The sequence below is a fragment of the Setaria viridis genome, chromosome 5 (assembly GCF_005286985.2).
Source record: "Setaria viridis chromosome 5, Setaria_viridis_v4.0, whole genome shotgun sequence".
NCBI classification, from domain to species: Eukaryota; Viridiplantae; Streptophyta; class Magnoliopsida; order Poales; family Poaceae; genus Setaria; species Setaria viridis.
In genome coordinates this window covers 45,943,114-45,961,003 of record NC_048267.2, presented here as the reverse complement: position 1 = coordinate 45,961,003, position 17,890 = coordinate 45,943,114, and the positions used below count along the sequence as shown (strand labels likewise).

Sequence of the window (17,890 nt, the reverse complement as noted above, 5' to 3'; positions counted from 1 at the left end):
TCCAAACACTATTGTTGAAAATTGGAAGTATACCGGTTTTGCTTCGTGTCAAATGTCTGCAGAGAGATGATCAAAACTTTGTTGATTTTGGTACATGTTTCTGACAAAGCGTTATACATGCGTTGACTTTTGGTTGAGTTTGGTTACATTATATGATTCCTTTGTAGCATGTACAGTATTAACTTTGCATCTACATAAAAGAGGAATATATGTGCACTACATCTGTATATGCAGTTATGCACGCAAGTTGGTGGCCTGTGTTTCGTAGCTCGTACCTGCAAAGATTTCATACACCATGGTCCATACCAACAGAATATTGATGTTGCAGGATTCATCTTTGATCTCACCGACTCACAAGTGGCTTTCTGGTGGAATAGTATAGGTTCCCAATTTGCATTTTTGAATGAAGACTTGCGTCACAAGGGAACCGACGCAAATATTCTTCTATGCTTCTCCCAAAAGTCAATTGATTCACCTACTTTTCTCTTGCATTAGGAACCCTTCTCCGGACATAAAGTAGAAACCCATAACGGTGGTGACATAATTATGCAAAAATTCAGTGACAGATCGAACTATGCAAGCAATTAGTTAAACTCATAATTGTAGCGATAAATAATGCAAATATTTACAGCTTCCTCTTCTGTCCAGCTACTATTCGTTCCCCCATGATATGTCAGAATTATTCAGAAATAGATGCTACCCAACACCATCATTGATAGTTGAAAGAGAGAGAGAGAGAGAGAGAGAGAGAGAGAGATGCTAGAAAGTGATGCACGGCCTGTCCAATCCTTCAAGAATTCTGTGACCAAAAGAGGTCCTAATGTCGTGTGAGTTACTCTCTATGACCACACATTCACATCATGTGGAGGCTTGGATTTCAAAGGTTGTTATTCATCAGAAATCACCTCACTGATTTCAGACGTTGGTGGCCATGTAGTGAGGCCAACTCAGTGGCTACTTTCTTCAGCAGTAGAATATAGTATCTCTTATCAGTAGCTGCTATAATATACTTTTCCACAGCTGTCCCAGCTCCCAAACTAACATAGCTTTTGACAGCAAGGAGGGAGCACTTTTAGAAGGATATGCAAGATACATCACTGCATTTGGTGACAGATGACAGATCAAGGCTGAGCTTGTTGTACTAGTATACACATCAAGGATTTCAAGGAAAAATCACCACAAAATTAAGCTCAGCTTTAGCTGACAACAGAAGGGCCAGCTAGCTGTAGTGACTAATCGACATAATATGATGATGATTCGGTACATCAGAGTCTAAGACTGACATCATTCAATCTGAGTGATGAGAAACATCCATGGTATAATGTGGTGGCTCAGTCTGAGGCAAATTTCTAAACAACAAAGTAATTATGTCAGACAAGGTAAAAAGACTTCACTCCCTGTTGGGTAACCCATCAGAAATTGCGTCTTCAGAAATGTTGTTCATATCCTCAGTGTCATCGTCATTAACATTATATTCACTACCAGAAGTATCTTCTTCATCTGATTCAGAAATATCACTGACGTGAAGATCAGAAAAATGATTGGTACCCAGATAGGGCAATTGGTCCTTTGCTTGATCCAATCCCCCCATTTTAAGCAAAGAAGCCTCTCTATTATCACCACAAACAAGATCAGCTTTCTGGGATTGTGGAATTCCATAAAGTGCAACATGCCGATAATAAAGTTCAAGCTCCTTTTCAGATACTGCAATGAAACGTCGAACTGTCTCCAGCGACTGTTCATATTTTGATTTTTCAAGCGCCTGATGATTGAAACAAAAAGGCCAGATGTAAGGGCATTTTAAAGCTATATGCAGATCTAGAATCAGCCTGATGGCTAGTCATCAAGACAAGAGGATTGCGCAACAAAACCTGAGCTGTGCATTAGGTTGCATGAGCTGGGAACAGGGGAAGTATGATGCTGGCATGAATTAAGAATCAAAAGTTTATTGTTATGTGCATATCTACTGTGTTACTAAATATAAACGGCATAGACAACCGTTGCATGTTTGTAGCATACATAAGCATGCATCAATCCATCTACAGCAACAACAAATACTTTTTGTCCCAACTCACAAGCAAATTGGGTTACGCTAGAGGGAAACCCAGCAAGAGTAAAAGAACAATTTACCACGTTTGAACGAGAGACCAATAAACAGGTATAAGGTAAAACAGGTTTGGAGTAATATATCTTCAGAAACAAAACCATGGGGGTTTGCCGCATCCATAAACAAGATTCATTATTTCTATAGGAACAAAATTAAACAAAAAGTCTATCATAATTACCTTTTTCTTTGACAGTGTATCAACAGGTGACATAACTTCTGGCTGAACATAGTTTTTGCCTCGGTAGAAGACTATAGTGTCATCTCCAATGATGTTAACAGGGATACCACCACTAAGTCTAGCTATCTCATTTGCATATTCCTGGATTTGCCCTGGTTTGCAGGGCTTACATATGACCTTCACAGTTTCATGCTTCTTCCAATGCAAGTGCATGTTCAGAATTACGCCTCCAAAAACTCCTCGCCTTCCAACAGGGACATAATTTGACTTCTTCTGTGAAACCTTCTTCAAGTAAAACCTTTCCTCACCACTAAGATCATCTGGTTTAGCCATAGGGCCTTGAGCTTTCGCAACCTCATACTTCTTTAACTTTTCAACCAACATAGCTTCCTTTAATTTGGCCTGAAATAGAAATAGCTCATTTCAATTTATTTTCTCTTACCATACAAAAGAAATAAAGGAAAAAAACACATCGGGTCCATTAGATAATACAGTTTCTTACTATGGTCAAATGAATCAACTGAGCATTAATACAAAGAACTTAAGAATACCATTGTAACAGTAGCAGGGAAAAGAACTGACAAGGCAACGTTCTGTAAGACAATTGCTTTTTAACAGTAAAACCAGAATGGCGCAGATGCTGCATAATAATTAGGAAGCTCATTTACCATACCACTAAAGCTGACTAAACATCAAGTAATACGTGAGAAGAAATGGTTCAGCAATGAGCCAAGCAAACCAAACAAAGCCACAAAATTTGGTACACTACCTTGTCAATCTTATATTTGAGCCTAGCTTCAGCTGTGGGGAATTTTTGTTTTATCTTCTTTCCCTTGGGCCTGATGCGTCGCGGATCATTTTTATTTGCCTCCTTCCTCTTCTTCTTTACCCGCTTCCTCTGAAGCTTCAAGCGCTTCTTTGTCAAATATCTTCCCTTTTTGGAGGGCTCCACCTCCTCAATCTGAAACTTAGGTTTGCCATCATCAGACACAACAAGATTCACTGATCCATATGTAGCCCATCTAACAGCCCATGAATGCCCAAACAGGTAAAGGGGACTGAAGCATTTGCTAGGGGAAACAGCACCAGATCTGTACCAAACACAAGGAAACTGAGTGGAATTAAACCAACCTGTCATGGATTAAAACGGGTACTTAAAACCAGAATGATGCCCTTGCTAGACAGTTCACATGCTAAACATGCTCCATGTCTTCGGTTAGTAAACTTCAGACACTAATTTGAGCAATTAAGTAGGTAACGTTTGATCAGTGAGATATAGTGAGTTAGTGACATATATGTTCCAAAACTCAGCAGAACAGACTTGCTCGTCAGAGAATAACTGGAATACTAGCTTTGTGGTTTCATGTTGCAAAAATCAATTGCAGGCTGACAAAAAAAGGCAAGCTGTGGCCTATATTTCCCAGGACATTGGGAGCAAGCTGTAAGCATAAATTCTGTTCATGGGTGTTTCTCCTTTGGCATATGCATACAACTGAGAAGTGAAAAGCGGTGAGAACTGATAAAAACTGTTTGATTACCTGAGACCTGGAGGGAAAGGTGAAATTAGTTGCCTCTGGGATATATTCTGGAGAGTAAATGTAGCCAACTTTCTTAGATTTTGGCGTGACAAGACACGGGTCGCCATAACCTACAACTCCTTTGCCAAAGCATTACGAAATTTAGTTTTCCGGTGACATCTGCTTCATCCAATCAACTTGACCTGCAAGACGAAGGGCCACATTAATTCCTTTTATCCTCGATGCCAGAATCAAAGAGTCATATATCGTTCTGGGAGGGAAGGAAACAGGAGACTTCAATCATGGCCTGGAGCAATCGGATATGACTGCAAGATACGGTGGTCTATGCACGATGATGATGCCATGAACTAGCTTGCTAGGAGATGCAAAATTCTGCGCACGAAATGAAAAATAGCTCCACTGATTATAAAACAGCAGTGGCTCCATGGAATTAATCAGGTATACAGGACATGGCACCCTCTAACACAATTCACCTAGGAATTGCATTTTAACCGGAACCCATAGCAATCGCAGATTAACAAACGAATCGAAAAGCACAACGGAAAGGGGCCCACCTCGCCGGTCTCCAAGGCCTCGTCGATCGCCACTCGCCACTGGCCACGCCCTTGCCGCGTCAGCCCAGAGACCTGGCGGCGCCGCCGCCCCGCGCCCTAACCGCTCCGACACGCCGCCCTGGCTGCAGCGCCCGCTGATGTCCGATGCCTTGCCGCGCCGCCGCGCCCCCAAGGCTTGCTCTCTCCGATGTCTGTTGGGGGATTTGGGAATAAAAAGGCCGAGGACATTTCACTTGGTCCAGTCCACCAATAGATGGGCCGTCCGGTGGGGTTTTTAACTGTCTGGGAAAAAGAAGTCGCTCGCAGCGTCTGGTGGGCCTCCGTCGTTACTCGCGGCCCGATTTCTCTGTGATGCTTCTTGGGCCTTCAAGCCCACACGACGCACCAGCAGCTCGCCTTCCCCCGCTCGGATCCTTCCGCTCATTGCCGATCTGACGGCTCGCGCGATCCCAGGGGGTGGACGGTAAATGAAATACCATAGTCCACCCCTGGGGTCCGGGAACGTCCTCGCTGCCCGCTGCCGTCGCCGCCGTTCGCCGGCCGCTGTAGCGCGCCGCGGGTCGGAAAACGCGGCTTCTCCGTCGCGCGGACGGCTCGTGCGGAAGAATACGCGCCTGGAATGCTGGAACGGCTGGCTGCCGGCCGCCCGCCCTCTCGCGGACACGGCGGCGGCCCGCGGATCAACGCGTCGGGCCTGCGCCACGGGGGCACGTTGATGAACGTGGCCGCCTCGGACTGCGCGAAGCTCCAGAGGTCGTTGGCGGACGCGCGCGTCGGGTCCCCCGACGACGGCGCCGGGTGAGCACGTTCGGGTCGGGCCCCGGGCGTGGTAGTACTAGAAGCCGGTGCTAGCTGCAGGCGGCCGCGCCCGTGCCGAGCGCGTTGGCGCCGGGATCAGTGGTGCACCGTGCACGTGCCGCGGGAAGCTGCCGCCGCTACCGACCGTGTACGACATTCCCTTGGCCTTGCTCCCCGGGATGTAGTCCGGCCACCTGCCTCTGGGTGAGGTTCTGGAGCGCGGACGGGGACACGGCCACGCCGCCGCCGCACTGGACGACGGCCACCGCCTTGCGCCTTGTTCTTGGACGCCCTGAGGTACTTGGCGTAGGTCGCGAGCAGGAAGGACACCGAGGTCACGTACTGCAGCCTGCAGGTTGCTCCCGTCCGACTTGTAATGAAATACCGTCCACTCCGGTCGGTGAAAGAGATACCGACCGCTCGGTTCCCCGTCGCCGCCGCGGTCACCGCCTTTCGCCCAGCCTGACTGCATGCACAGCGGAGAAGCAGGGGCTGCTGATACCAGGCCGTGGCAGGACAGGTCACAGGAGAGCTTCGCGCCATTCATCTACTTCGGAACCCAAATCGATCAACAAATTAACTGAAAAAGGTTGCTGTTCTGTGGATGATGAAAAGGCGCGGTGGTTGCAGCTTAAGATGGGCGTGAAGACGGCGGGCCAGTGCGGTTGGTTGGCCACTGTTCTTCTCGCACTACGGAACTAAATTGGGGGAGTTTTTTCCTGAGGATGCAACACGGCTTGCAGTTTATACTGAAGAACCTGTCTTTTTTTTTTTTGAAAGATAAAGAACCTATCTTCTTGCTCTGATTACCTGCAGATATACGCATTGCAATGCAGGAGTAGTGGCAAACAAAAGGCTTGTCTGAATTTGGCGTCATGGGCATTTCACTTCGTTCAGACGAGATGAGTCAGCTCACAACTCGCAACCACTAGATTCCCACTGTCCAAGTCCAATATATACCAAAGATAACGTTGAGCCAGACAGAGCAGGTCGAGTCTCCTATCCATTCTTTTTCTTTCCCCTGGATTGGAATGATGTAGCAAGAACCAGTAAGCTTTATGTCCAAACTTTCTTAACTGAAAGACAGAAAAAAACACCAAAGATTGGTGAGAAACCGATCGATGTTCTAGCAGTCGAGCACCAACGTGGAAGACGAACAAGAATGCCGTGACGTATATGATCCTTCCAGCAAAGCATGTATAAATCTCTTCTTCCTAATGCTTCAGTGCAGTGCTTCAAGATTGAGAATTTTATTTAGAGCTAAGTGTCATTGGCAGAACAAAATTTGGTGATCTTTGCAGGCGACAACAGGGGTTACCGTGTGCTTATAAGGACGCTACATACTGATTTCGGAAACAAAAATATGATAACATCATCATTTTCTAGCCTCGGTAGTAAACGGGCCGAACTGATTCTCAAAGCGAAAATATCAAACGCAGATCACGGCAGCTTTTTTTGAGGAACTCTCCCACCTCCTTTTCTGTCATTTTTTTCTCTTCTTCCTTTCTTTAGTTTCTTCTGATTGATCTATCCTATCTTCCTCAGTCGGTATTTTGATTGTGCTGATGTGTCACAACGCGTGAAATTTTTTACTGAAATCAAGACACAAGAAAATTGCCTGTGAAATTTTTTACTGAAATCAAGACACAAGAAACGCGCTGGGGGTGACGGGACCCGGTCGTCCCGCTGCGCGCACATCAGGATCCCCGAGCGGCTCCAGCTGGCATTGCCACGACGGCCCGTCGTCTGTAGCATGCATGCCGACGATGGGTCGGTGTGCCACGGCCACAGCAGCTCGTCCTCGTAACGGGCACACCACTTTCCCCGCTCCCCGGTACCTGTCCGCGAAGTCGAACGCCCTCAGGCGCCTCGCGTCGTAGGCACTCTCGTGCCCTTCTCCCGCAAGCGACGGCCAGCGATACGATTGATGCCGCGCCGCCGCCAGCCAGAACATCAGGTGCGTACATCGCCCTCTTCCCTTCCCATTTGTGCGACGCCGGACATCTGAATCCCTAGGTCTGACGATAAAGTTTTGCGGCGGAGCGAAACACAAGTCCCAGGTTGTGCCTAAATTTTTTTTACGGTAATGAAGGTCGAATGGCGTTTATTGTTGGTATAAGATCCAGGATTTTCGTGTTGGTTTATTGGCAAATTAGGTAGTTATGGTGAACTGTTCGACTTCTTTGAACATGAACGCCTGACTAGATGTTATGATGCGTAAGTATACTGAGGTCGTTTAGAGATATGCATAAATAATCTGGCATGATGTCTGTTGTTAGTGTCTGAAACAAGTACAGAAGTGGTAGTAGTGGCACCACTAATGCTCTGCCACAGTGCTATGAAGATGCTAAAAAATAAAAGAAGCTTGAAGAGGAATGAAAATATTGATGATATTACAAGAAGCTCAAAGGAGAATAAATGACCTTATCTGACAAGAAGCTCAACAAAGAACAAAACAATTCGCAATGAAGGAGAGACAATTGAGTTACTTATTTCAGGTATTCTGGTCCTTACTCTTTTCTGCTCATGTTTCTTACAGCAAAATCTGAACACTCACTGCTGTGTTGTATCATGTTTCTTTAACTAGGTGATCTGGAATCAAATCAAGATGTCTGGAGTGAGCTCACTGAAGAAGTTGCATCACATTTGTCTAAAAGTGTTGTCTCACTTGCTCTGTCCAATGGTGATTATATGTGCTGCTGTGCTCTTCTTACTTATCAGACATTTTTAAACATCACTGATTACAATTGACAAAAATTACGATTGTAGGACGCGAAGTGTTATTTACATGCTCGGGCATAGCTGTACAATGAAAGGGGTACGTTACAAGGTTTCTGACTTCAGCAAGCTTGGCTAAAGCTTTAATTGATAAAAGAAAACACCATGATAACTTAAAGGTTGGTAGTGGTAATCATCCTTTAGTATTTTTTCTTTTTTACATAAGATAATTGTGGACATTGTTTACTGTTCTTTTGCTTTATCATTATAGGTTGAAGTACGCCATGGAGACAATGTTGTCATAGGGTTTTTGGGAGAATATGATGTAGATGGCAACATTGCTGCTGTCAATGTCGAGAACTTCCCTGATCTTCAAACTGTAGTTTTCAGGAATCTGTTGGAATTTTCACCCCATGTTAATGTAGTAGCTGTAGGCCGTGACATCTCTGGCAAATTAATCACGACAAGTGGGATACTGAATTGTGATTTCAGTGGATCTGTCCCATCACTTATGACAACAACTTGTAAAATCTCTAAGGTACACTTGCTTTTATTCTAATCTGTTTCTATTATTATATTTAGTAAAGCATATCTTTGGGGCAATAGAATGATGTTTTTCCTACATAATTCTTGTTTGGTTCACTTTATTTTGTTTCACTGTAACATGTGTTGCCTGTAACTCTTTTCCTTTGTTAGGTTTGTGAAGGTGGGCCACTGTTTGATTGTGATGGAAACTTTCTTGACATGAACCTTTCTTTTAGTATAGAAGGAACCTTATGCATCCCAAAGGTTAGACTTCTTGAGAAGTTGTGGCATTGCTGTACATCCCTGGAAGAGATAAAATTTCCTAAAGAAGTCAGGTATGGCCTTTGTCTTGTATATTTCCAAGAAGGCACCTACTTTCTCATGTCCCATTCCCCTCCCTCTATGTGATTTAATGAAGTTGGCCATTTTGTATGCCAAACAACTTACGTGACTTGTTGAATCACTTTTTGTAGCTTTTCTGGTATTTGTAGTTCCTTTGCAGTTTTCAGTGTACCCCTTAACAACTTCTTTTCCACCTGTACTGAGATACTTTCTATCCTATTGGCACATGCTATGCTACCGTGTACTAGATTAGTCATATTCCTTGTGTCAATGTTTAAGCCAGTGTATTTATCTAATTGAATTCAAGGAATTTTCAGTTCACATTTAATGCTCAGCTCTCTCCTGTTTTATCCTATTGGTACATGCCATTGCTGCTGTGTACTAGATTAGTCATATTCCTTGTGTCAATGTTTAAGCCAGTGCATTTATCTAATTGAATTAAAGGACTTTTCAGTTCACATTTAGTGCCCAGTTCTCTCTTGTTTTATTGAAATATTTATTATCCATACTACTCCAGGTCCTCAATATTTAGCTTTTCCTAAATTATATTCATGTAGGTCTTGCATATTAATGTGCTGGTTAGATCCATTTTACGTTTGGGTACTCATGTTGATGTTCGAGCCAATTAAAAACGAGGACAAGACAGATTCTGAACATTACCAATTATTCTTTTCTTTTTGCGACCGTTTACCAATTACTCTCAAAACGCCATATCACAATTACTGATGATTATGAACAATTCTGCAGGTTGTCAACTTCAAACTGCACTACAGATCGATGAATTTGCACTGAAAACTGGTAGTAATAAAGAAAGAACAAAACGACTTTATTCTAGTGCTGTCACAAGTCTTGGACCGGATCATAATCCATGCAGGACAATAGCAGTCAGCAACTGAGATGATGAAGATGAAGTGATGTCATTTTCGAAGATGCTGCCATGAATCTTTCGGTGGTCAAAGTCCGGCCGACGTGCGCGCGGCCTGCACCTTGAGATGCATGGTGGAGTTGTAGTGCACCACCTCCGGCAGCGACGTCTCGAGCGAGAACACCTCCGACTGCAGGTAGCAGAAACCGTCGCCGGCGTTGTTCCCGTAGATGAACTGCGCCGCCACGCACTTGCAGTCATCCAAGCACGCCTTCTTGCACGCGTCCTGGCTCACCCTCTCCAGCGTCCTCATGCTGGTGGCGTGGTCGTTGAAGTAGGCGAGGCCGGGCAGCGACACGATCCGCTGCGCGCGGCGCGGGGTCGCGCACGAGACCGGCGGCGCCGCCGGGACGCAGCCGCGGTTGGGCCTCCGGAAGTCGACCGGCCGGAAGTTGGCGGCGTCGGGGCAGCTGCACTGCATTTCCGTGCACACGCCGTAGGCGCCGCACACCGTCGGGAACGCGCAGTCGTCGGGGAAGAGGCGGAGCACGTCGAAGACCGGCGCCCACCCCGCCGGCCGCCACTCGTACAGGCGGAGGTGGCCGTCGTACTCGAGGCGCATGTACTGGACCGTGCCGGCGGCGACGGCGGGGAGCTGGATGGTGGTGAGCGGCGCGCCAGCGGGCGAGGCGAGCACCGTGAGGCTGCCGTTGGCGTACGCGGCGTAGGCGCCGGCGGTCCTGGTGAAGCCGAGGTGGTAGTAGCGCTGCGGCGGCTTGGCGTCGACGTAGGCGCTGAGGCTGTCGTCGGCGACGGCGAGGTAGAGGCGGCTCGGGGACCAGTTTTCGGCGGAGGTGTTGGCGGTGAGGCGCGCGCCCTGGCGCAGCGACTGGCCGACGAGGAGCGTGTCGGTGGGGTGATCGAACGACTGCCAGACCGTGCGGTTGCTGCCGTCGAGCATCACGAGGTTGCCGTCGCTGTTGATGCTGATGCCGGCGACGGACCTCCCCGCGCTGCCCGCCGACCAGACGACGGTGCCGTCGGCCGCCTTGAGGACGATGTCGCCCGCGGCGGTGAGCTCGGCGGTGGCGCCCTCCCCGACGGGGCGGGCGCGGTTGGCGGACCAGACGACCTGCGGGATGCCGGCGACGACGGAGGTCATGAGCGCGCCGCTGTTGCAGTAGACGACGGCGACGGCGAGGAGGAAGTCGGCGCAGGGAGTGGTGGTCTTGTGGTTGGTGCAGAAGAAGCCGAAGGCGTAGGAGGGGCCGAAGCCGGCGGGGTTGAGGCGCAGCAGCGCGGCGCGGGCGACGGAGCCGTCCATGAAGGTGACGTGGTGGGTGAGGGAGGCGTCCGTGTTGGCCCAGGACGTGGATGGCCGCGCCGACGGGTAGTCGAACGGCTGGGCCTGGGCGACTTGGAATCGGAACCCGCCGACGAGGAGGACAAGCGTCGCCGCCGCCAGGGGCAGGGCGGGGGCGCCGAGGAGCCGCGCGTCGCGCCGCAGCATTGCAGGCGACAGGAGGGAGTTTGCAGGATCGGTGGAGAGAGGAGGAGAGTGTGATCTGTGATGCGAGGAGGCTTGGTGGCGTTGGAGCGTTTCGCCGTTTCTTCTTATAGGCAGTGGTGGTGGGGTGCGGGGGATCGGCGGCCTCGGCGCACCGCGTGGGAGATCGAGTACATCGGGAAAGGGAGAGGTGGTTTCAGTCAGCAGGGAGGGAGGGGAGGAGGGGAGGAGGGGGACAACGTGGATGGGTGGGTGGCAGCCCTCGGCCTCGGCGCGTCAGCGGGAGAGCGCGTGGCGGCGCCGCTGGTTGGCGACTGCTGGCTCCGTCATCGTCATCGGGATGCTCTGAGAACAAAGCATGGGCGCAAGGCGGTGCACGTGATGCTTAGGTGATGTGCGTGCGAACGAAACGAGGCGGTGATCCAGAGCATGAGCATCCAGCGCGTCGGTCTTTGTTTGCTCGCTTCGTTGCTTGTATTGACCGGCTTGCTTTGCCTTGCGTGCGCGCCAGCGAATATACTGCTCCCTCCATTCATTTTTTTTATTTGACTATTCATCTTTTCTACAAATATTTTTGCAAATAGATAAATTTACAATTTAAATTTAAATCTAAAGTACATTTGATAATTGACATAATAATATATTAACTAACTCGTTCAATAAATATTGATGGTTAAAGTTAGAGTAAAAAGTCAACGAAAAGAGGGAGTAACTAATAGCAACGGCTCCTAAGCTGGGGAGCACAACGTTAATCTCGTGCGTTCAAGTCTCCGTTTACTACGGTACAAAATGTGATGTGCGGTACAGTTGAATACTCACCGGCAGTTTTCTGTTTTTTTTTAAGAAAACCGGGGGTTGCATTTCCTTTATTTATATGAAAGGTTACACACATATCCTTACAAAGACATCCTTGATAGAATAAAAAATTACAACCAAGTCCTTGCAGGTTCTGCCGGTCATCTTCGACGCCGGCAGTCTTCTGTTTGTTGGACAAAAAATACTCAACGCGCGTGACATGTCCTGGGCCCGTACTTCTGTTTGGCGCTGGGTCTTTGGGCCTCGTTATTTCCATTCGGCGAATGCGCAATTGCTGCAGGCCCACTTGGAAGTCAGCCCGCCCGCTCTGCTGCCGGTCTTCCTTCTTGCCATGCATAACCTTTCAAAGTTTCGGTAGAAGCTGTTTCGGTATTGGTGGTGTTTGGTGGACCAATCCCAAATACCATGTGAAGAGCCCGTCAAAGAAATTTAACAGCAAAAGACTTGTTAATGATTTTCACGGAACTAAAAAACTACATTATATGTTACCATTCCACTTTCTCCCGACTAAATTATCTTTATTAAGAGTATTCCTTTTTTTAATATACCACATCAAAATCTTGATCTTTAATGGTATTTTCTCTTGTGTGACTCTAACATCATTATCGATGAGATGTTGTGCATTGAATGACAGTGAAATTATTATTCTTATGAAGTGTCCATAGAAACACATCACTTCCCCTTGAAGGTTCACATTTAATATTGTAGCCACTAGTTTGTACGATTCTATTAGTTTAACTCCTACCAGAGATCTCCTAACAGAGATATTTAGATGAGTATTACTAAAAACATGTGCAACAGTGGAATGTTTCTTCCAAACGACATTGTACAAATTAGGATACTTATCTTTTTTCAAAGTATGACTCCCCTCCAAATATCTTCCAAAAATCTAGTCTGATTTAATTTCTTAAATTCACTTTAAATCATCCCAACTTCAAAAGATCTTCCTTCGCACCCATTAAAAAACCCATCCAAAAATGTAAATTCCCAAGTTTCTTATATACTTGGCCTAACACCTTGTCTTTAAAGTATTTATTTATTCCTTATAAGTTCTTACAAAATTCCATCCTCGTCACACAATTTGAAATGTCATTTACTTGACAGACATTTATTCTAGATATTAAGATTCAAAATTCCTAGACCTCGTTGATCCTTGATTGACTTAAGGCTTTCCACTTTGCTAGCCTATATTTTTTATTATCCTACTGCTAGTAAAACCTCTGATAAACTAAATAGAGCTGAATTAATCTGCACTAATCTTCCCGCAACAGTACTAATCTACACTAATCTTCCTCCAACAAAATATTTTACCTTTCCAATCACTTAGTCCTCTCTCGAATCTCTCTTTGACTAATTTCTAGTCCTTATTACTTAGTTTACAACCAAAAAGCTGCGAGTACAAGGTCTTATGTTCTTTCGCTTGTCCAAAGTAGAAAATCTCATTTTTGTAGAAATTTATTTTAAGACCTGATAACTACTTGAATATACAAATTAAAAAATTTATGTTCTTAGCCTATTTAATACATGATCTAAAAAAAATAACCATGTCATCGGCACATTGTGAAATTGAAAGGGGATGTTGGAATTAAGATAAATTGGGATTTTTTTACAGCAGGCATGTCATACATCATTAAATTCCCAAAAATTCCTTTAAAATACTACAAAATATATTCTGAGCCAATCCATGTATTCTTTTCCCCACTGTTCATCCCATTCAAGACCTTTTTCCAAATTACCATTCTCCCACATAGTAGAAAAACTCTATTATGTGTACACCAAATATCATTTTTCTACACTAAAGTTCTAGAACCCCATTAGGAAAGATGTCGCTACCCGTTGCCATGCCCTAACCCCTAGGTGTCGGACGCCCAGTAGAAAAGATGTCACCACCCGCTACCGTGCCCTACCCCCTAGGTGCCGGACGGGACGAAGTCGAGTGCGCCGTGCGGCCTCTAGCCACCTCGCGTTGTTAACAACATTCAGCTAGCTGTTCCTCCCTACCCTATTGTCGCCGCCAACCCCTATTGCTACCACGCACTTGCTTGATCTTGTCGACAACGTCTATCGTAGCACTGAGATAGGTCGTTCGTTGTACAAGCTCTCAAGTTCTAGGACTTGGAGGTCGTCGTCGGGGACTTGGAGGTCGAAGATTGAGTCGACGTACGAGAGGACATCGCCGCATCCCCGTCGCTGCAACGATGAGAGTTATCGTAAGCTTGGATAAAGCCGGTTGAACGCGGCGTCGAGGCGTAGCCACACCGGATTTTGTTGTGGTGATTGATCAGCGCGGCGGCCCTCGATTCGTTCGGACCACATGACAAGCATGGAGGCAGAGGAAAGGAGGACAGAGGTCGCGTGGAGCGCGAGGAAAGCCACTAACACGGAAATTGTGGCTGGGGGCTTTGCGTGTGGCACCGATCGTGGCTTGCCGGCATGTCCGTGTCGCCGGTGGCAGATAGGAAGGGGCGGTCCCGGAGCAGGCACACATGATAAGACGAGAGGGTAATTTATAAAATTAAGGACCCAGATAGGTTTTTTTTTAAAAAAGTTGGATCACGATTATTAATCGCGATCCCATTTAGGGGGTTTATTGTAAATAGTTGGATCGCAGTTAATAATCGCGATCCATTTTGGGGTGTTTTGTGCATAATATTAGGGGCTGATATGTAATTGCGCTGACCCCGTTCCAGCCGGCGGCAAGCGTCGACGGCAAGCCCGCTGGAGCGCCAGCGGCTTCCGCCGCAGCTGGAGCGCCGCCTGGCGGACGTGGAGTTATTGCTCGCCGGCGCCGAGGCGAAGGCCCGCGCGGAGGGCGGTGGGCGAGGCGCGCCGCGCGTCCTCGCCGGCTTCCGGCGCGAGGCAGCGCTCCGGGAGGTCCGGGCCGGCGATCCCTTGGCGCGCAGGGCGCGGCGGTACCTCACCCGCGACAGCCCGCTTCTGCTCCGCCTCAAGCTCTGCTGGGAGCTCGAGCGCGCGCTCTGCAGGATGGACGACCTGCTCGTCGACGACGAGCGCGACGGCCAGGCGCCGACGAAGCGCGCGTCCCCGCCGCCGCGTCGCAGGGAGACCCGCTAGCTGGTGCGCGAGAGCGGCTGCCTGGGGATGCCCGTCAGCAGGGACGAGGCGGGCAAGGTGGCGCGGTGGTGCAGGCGCTGCTCGCCGGGACGATAAAATATTAGGCCCGCTAACCTCGTCTCGTTCATTTTGGGCCCAAGCCCACTACTTGATAGTAGTGCTAAGGAGAGAAATCAGCAGCTGCCGTTTTGTTTTGGTCGGGCCAGCGAGCGCTATCCACCCATCACCGGAGCTCCGTATCCGCGACGCCCGGAAATGGCGGCACCCTCCCACGTCCTCCCCTTCCTCTCCCCCGCCAGCACCGCCTCCTCCGTCCGCGTCAGCCCGGGCCGCCGCTCCGGCCTCCTCCGCTGCGCGGCCACGGCCGGGCAGGCGGGCTTCTTCACCCGCCTCGGCCGCCTCATCAAGGAGAAGGCCAAGAGCGACGTCGAGAAGCTCTTCTCCGGCTTCTCCAAGACCCGCGAGAACCTCTCCGTCGTCGACGAGCTCCTCACCTACTGGAACCTCGCGGACACCGACCGAGTCCTCGACGAGCTCGAGGAGGTGCTTGCAGGCTCTCCCTCTTGCTTCGACGACTCTGCTCCTTCCATTTCGATGCTCGTGTTGCCTACTGATTCCCTCAACGCAGGCACTGCTCGTGTCGGACTTCGGGCCCAAAATCTCGTTCCGGATCGTCGACACGCTACGCGAGGAAATCCGCGATGGCAAGCTCAAGTCCGGGCCCGAGATAAAGGTCAGTTTGGTCTCTCGAATGGGATTCTGTTCTCAATTTGACTCAACACTTCATTGGTTTAGACGTTTATCCATTTATAGTGTTGATTTGTCAATGATGGTGCAGGCGTCCCTGAAGAGGTGCATTCTCGAACTGCTGACAAGCAAGGGCGGCAACCCGGAGCTGAATCTAGGTTTCAGGTTCTGCTCTCTCCTGCTTACGACAATCATTTGCTGATTGGGGTTTATGAGGTCTCATTGCGCTGTGTTTTTATGACAGAAAGCCGGCGGTCATCATGATTGTGGGAGTGAATGGTGGTGGAAAGACAACCTCGCTTGGTAATTCCCTAGCATGCTTTACTGCATCGCTCAGAATTTCAGATAGTTAAACCTTGGCAAAATAGCTATCAACTCGTAGATGATCATTCTTTTCGTTTATTCTATTTTGCAGGAAAGCTTGCTCACAGATTTAAGAATGAAGGAGTGAAGGTGAGGCTATTTTCTTCAAATTTCCTGTTTTATAGGCTACTAGATGTGTGGAAAAAGGTCCACTATATGTATTGCTTTTGCACGTTGCTGCTAGAATGCAAAATCTAAGCTGCTCCCTTGGATTTGTGCACTGTGTTATGTGATGTGTTATAGTGTGCTGCTTGCCTTGTATTTGTAACTCTGGATCAACCTTGGTTTCCCATCAAATAAAATTAATAGGTTTACATCACTGGTTTGAACCACAATATAGGTATTGATGGCAGCAGGTGATACTTTCAGAGCAGCCGCCCGTGACCAGCTAGAAGTTTGGGCTGAGAGAACAGGTTCAGAGATTGTCATCGACAATGATAAGAAGGCACAGCCTCCAGCAGGTATGGTTTTGTGGTCTGACAAGCATTATGAAAGTACTTTGCTGTGTCATAAGGAGCTTCACTCATATGTTTCATCTAATTTGACTTATCTGGTAGTTCTTTCACAGGCAGTAAAACGTGGGAAGCGTGAAGGATTTGATGTGGTTCTGTGTGATACATCAGGAAGTATGGTTGTTGTTAGAGATTTCTAGTAGCATATCTTTGGTTATTTACTTGTTGGGGACTGAAAATTAACTATATCCCACCATCTTTTGGCAGGACTTCATACAAATTATGGTTTGATGGAAGAATTGGTTTCTTGCAAAAAAGTCATAGCTAAAGCCCTTCCTGGAGCTCCTAATGTATGTTGCATTCAATATGAAAATGTTTTAATTTTATCATGCATTTTAAGGCGTTGCAGGTTTATGATGCATTACTCTTATAAACATGCTGGTACTTTATTCTCTGGTCATTTTATAGCTGATAACTATCATGTTGTCCATGTTCTGCAGGAGATTTTGCTTGTTCTTGATGGCACAACTGGCCTAAACATGTTGCAGCAAGCGCGGGAGTTCAATGATGTAATCACTGCACCTGATAATTCGGAACTGAATTTCATAATCTTTGTTTTAAGAGGACTAGTGGTGATGTTGTACTGCCTTGGCTTGTTACCAGGTTGTTGGAGTTACAGGATTCATCCTGACTAAGCTAGATGGCACTGCACGGGGTGGCTGCGTGGTATGCACATCTTTCTTGCATTATGCCACTTAAATAGGTTCCTTATCAATCCAACCTGAATTTTCTTGCTTGATCGGTTTTCAGGTTAGCGTTGTAGATGAACTTGGAATCCCAGTGAAGTTTATTGGGGTTGGTGAAGGGATGGAAGATCTTCAACCCTTTGATGCTGAGGCATTTGTGGAAGCCATTTTCCCATGAATTTGGATTTTGAAGAAAAAAATCATGCTCCTACTGTAAAGTTTTTGACGCTGTCATTACTTCAGCTTTTCATGTAAGATTGTTTTCGTTTACGGCACGGCATGGTCATGAACCACAAGGCACGAGTTGAAGACCTAGATGGGGAATGGTAGCCAGGCCAGACATTAGTTCGACTGCTTGGTGCGTTGTCAGTGTCTCAGTGAGGGATAACTTATCGTCCAATCTGTAATGAGTTAAGACTTAAGAGTGAGAGGGTTTATTCGTGGAGTATAGACTTGTGAAAATTGTACCAGAAGGATTCAGAGAAGGAAATGGAGGAGGATGTTGTTATTATCCGTTCGTCCCCTCAGTTCCCAGTCCTTTCCTACCACAGTTCTAACT

General features: G+C 47.4%; 3 protein-coding genes and 1 pseudogene across 3 annotated transcripts; 2 read left to right on the top strand and 2 right to left on the bottom strand.

The window, feature by feature from the left end:
* Positions 1-1,184: 1,184 nt before the first annotated feature.
* LOC117859195 (uncharacterized CRM domain-containing protein At3g25440, chloroplastic) lies at positions 1,185-4,558 on the bottom strand. The gene is made up of 5 exons (XM_034742395.2): positions 4,378-4,558; positions 3,824-4,005; positions 3,055-3,376; positions 2,286-2,687; positions 1,185-1,762 (listed from the first exon to the last, which is right to left on the bottom strand). Exons 2-5 carry the CDS (start codon positions 3,928-3,930, stop codon positions 1,391-1,393), a joined length of 1,203 nt encoding a protein of 400 aa, XP_034598286.1. The 5' UTR covers positions 3,931-4,005; positions 4,378-4,558; the 3' UTR covers positions 1,185-1,390.
* A 2,322-nt stretch (positions 4,559-6,880) lies between these two features.
* Positions 6,881-9,163, top strand: LOC140223013 (uncharacterized; annotated as a pseudogene).
* A 291-nt stretch (positions 9,164-9,454) lies between these two features.
* LOC117858316 (EP1-like glycoprotein 2) lies at positions 9,455-11,273 on the bottom strand. The gene has a single exon (XM_034741362.2). The coding sequence runs from the start codon at positions 11,133-11,135 to the stop codon at positions 9,714-9,716; it is 1,422 nt and encodes a 473-aa protein (XP_034597253.1). The 5' UTR covers positions 11,136-11,273; the 3' UTR covers positions 9,455-9,713.
* Positions 11,274-15,217: 3,944 nt separating this feature from the next.
* Positions 15,218-17,842, top strand: LOC117858386 (cell division protein FtsY homolog, chloroplastic). The gene is made up of 11 exons (XM_034741445.2): positions 15,218-15,566; positions 15,652-15,756; positions 15,862-15,935; positions 16,015-16,073; positions 16,186-16,223; positions 16,474-16,594; positions 16,691-16,759; positions 16,853-16,935; positions 17,086-17,154; positions 17,249-17,311; positions 17,396-17,842. Exons 1-11 carry the CDS (start codon positions 15,279-15,281, stop codon positions 17,507-17,509), a joined length of 1,083 nt encoding a protein of 360 aa, XP_034597336.1. The 5' UTR covers positions 15,218-15,278; the 3' UTR covers positions 17,510-17,842.
* Positions 17,843-17,890: the final 48 nt, after the last annotated feature.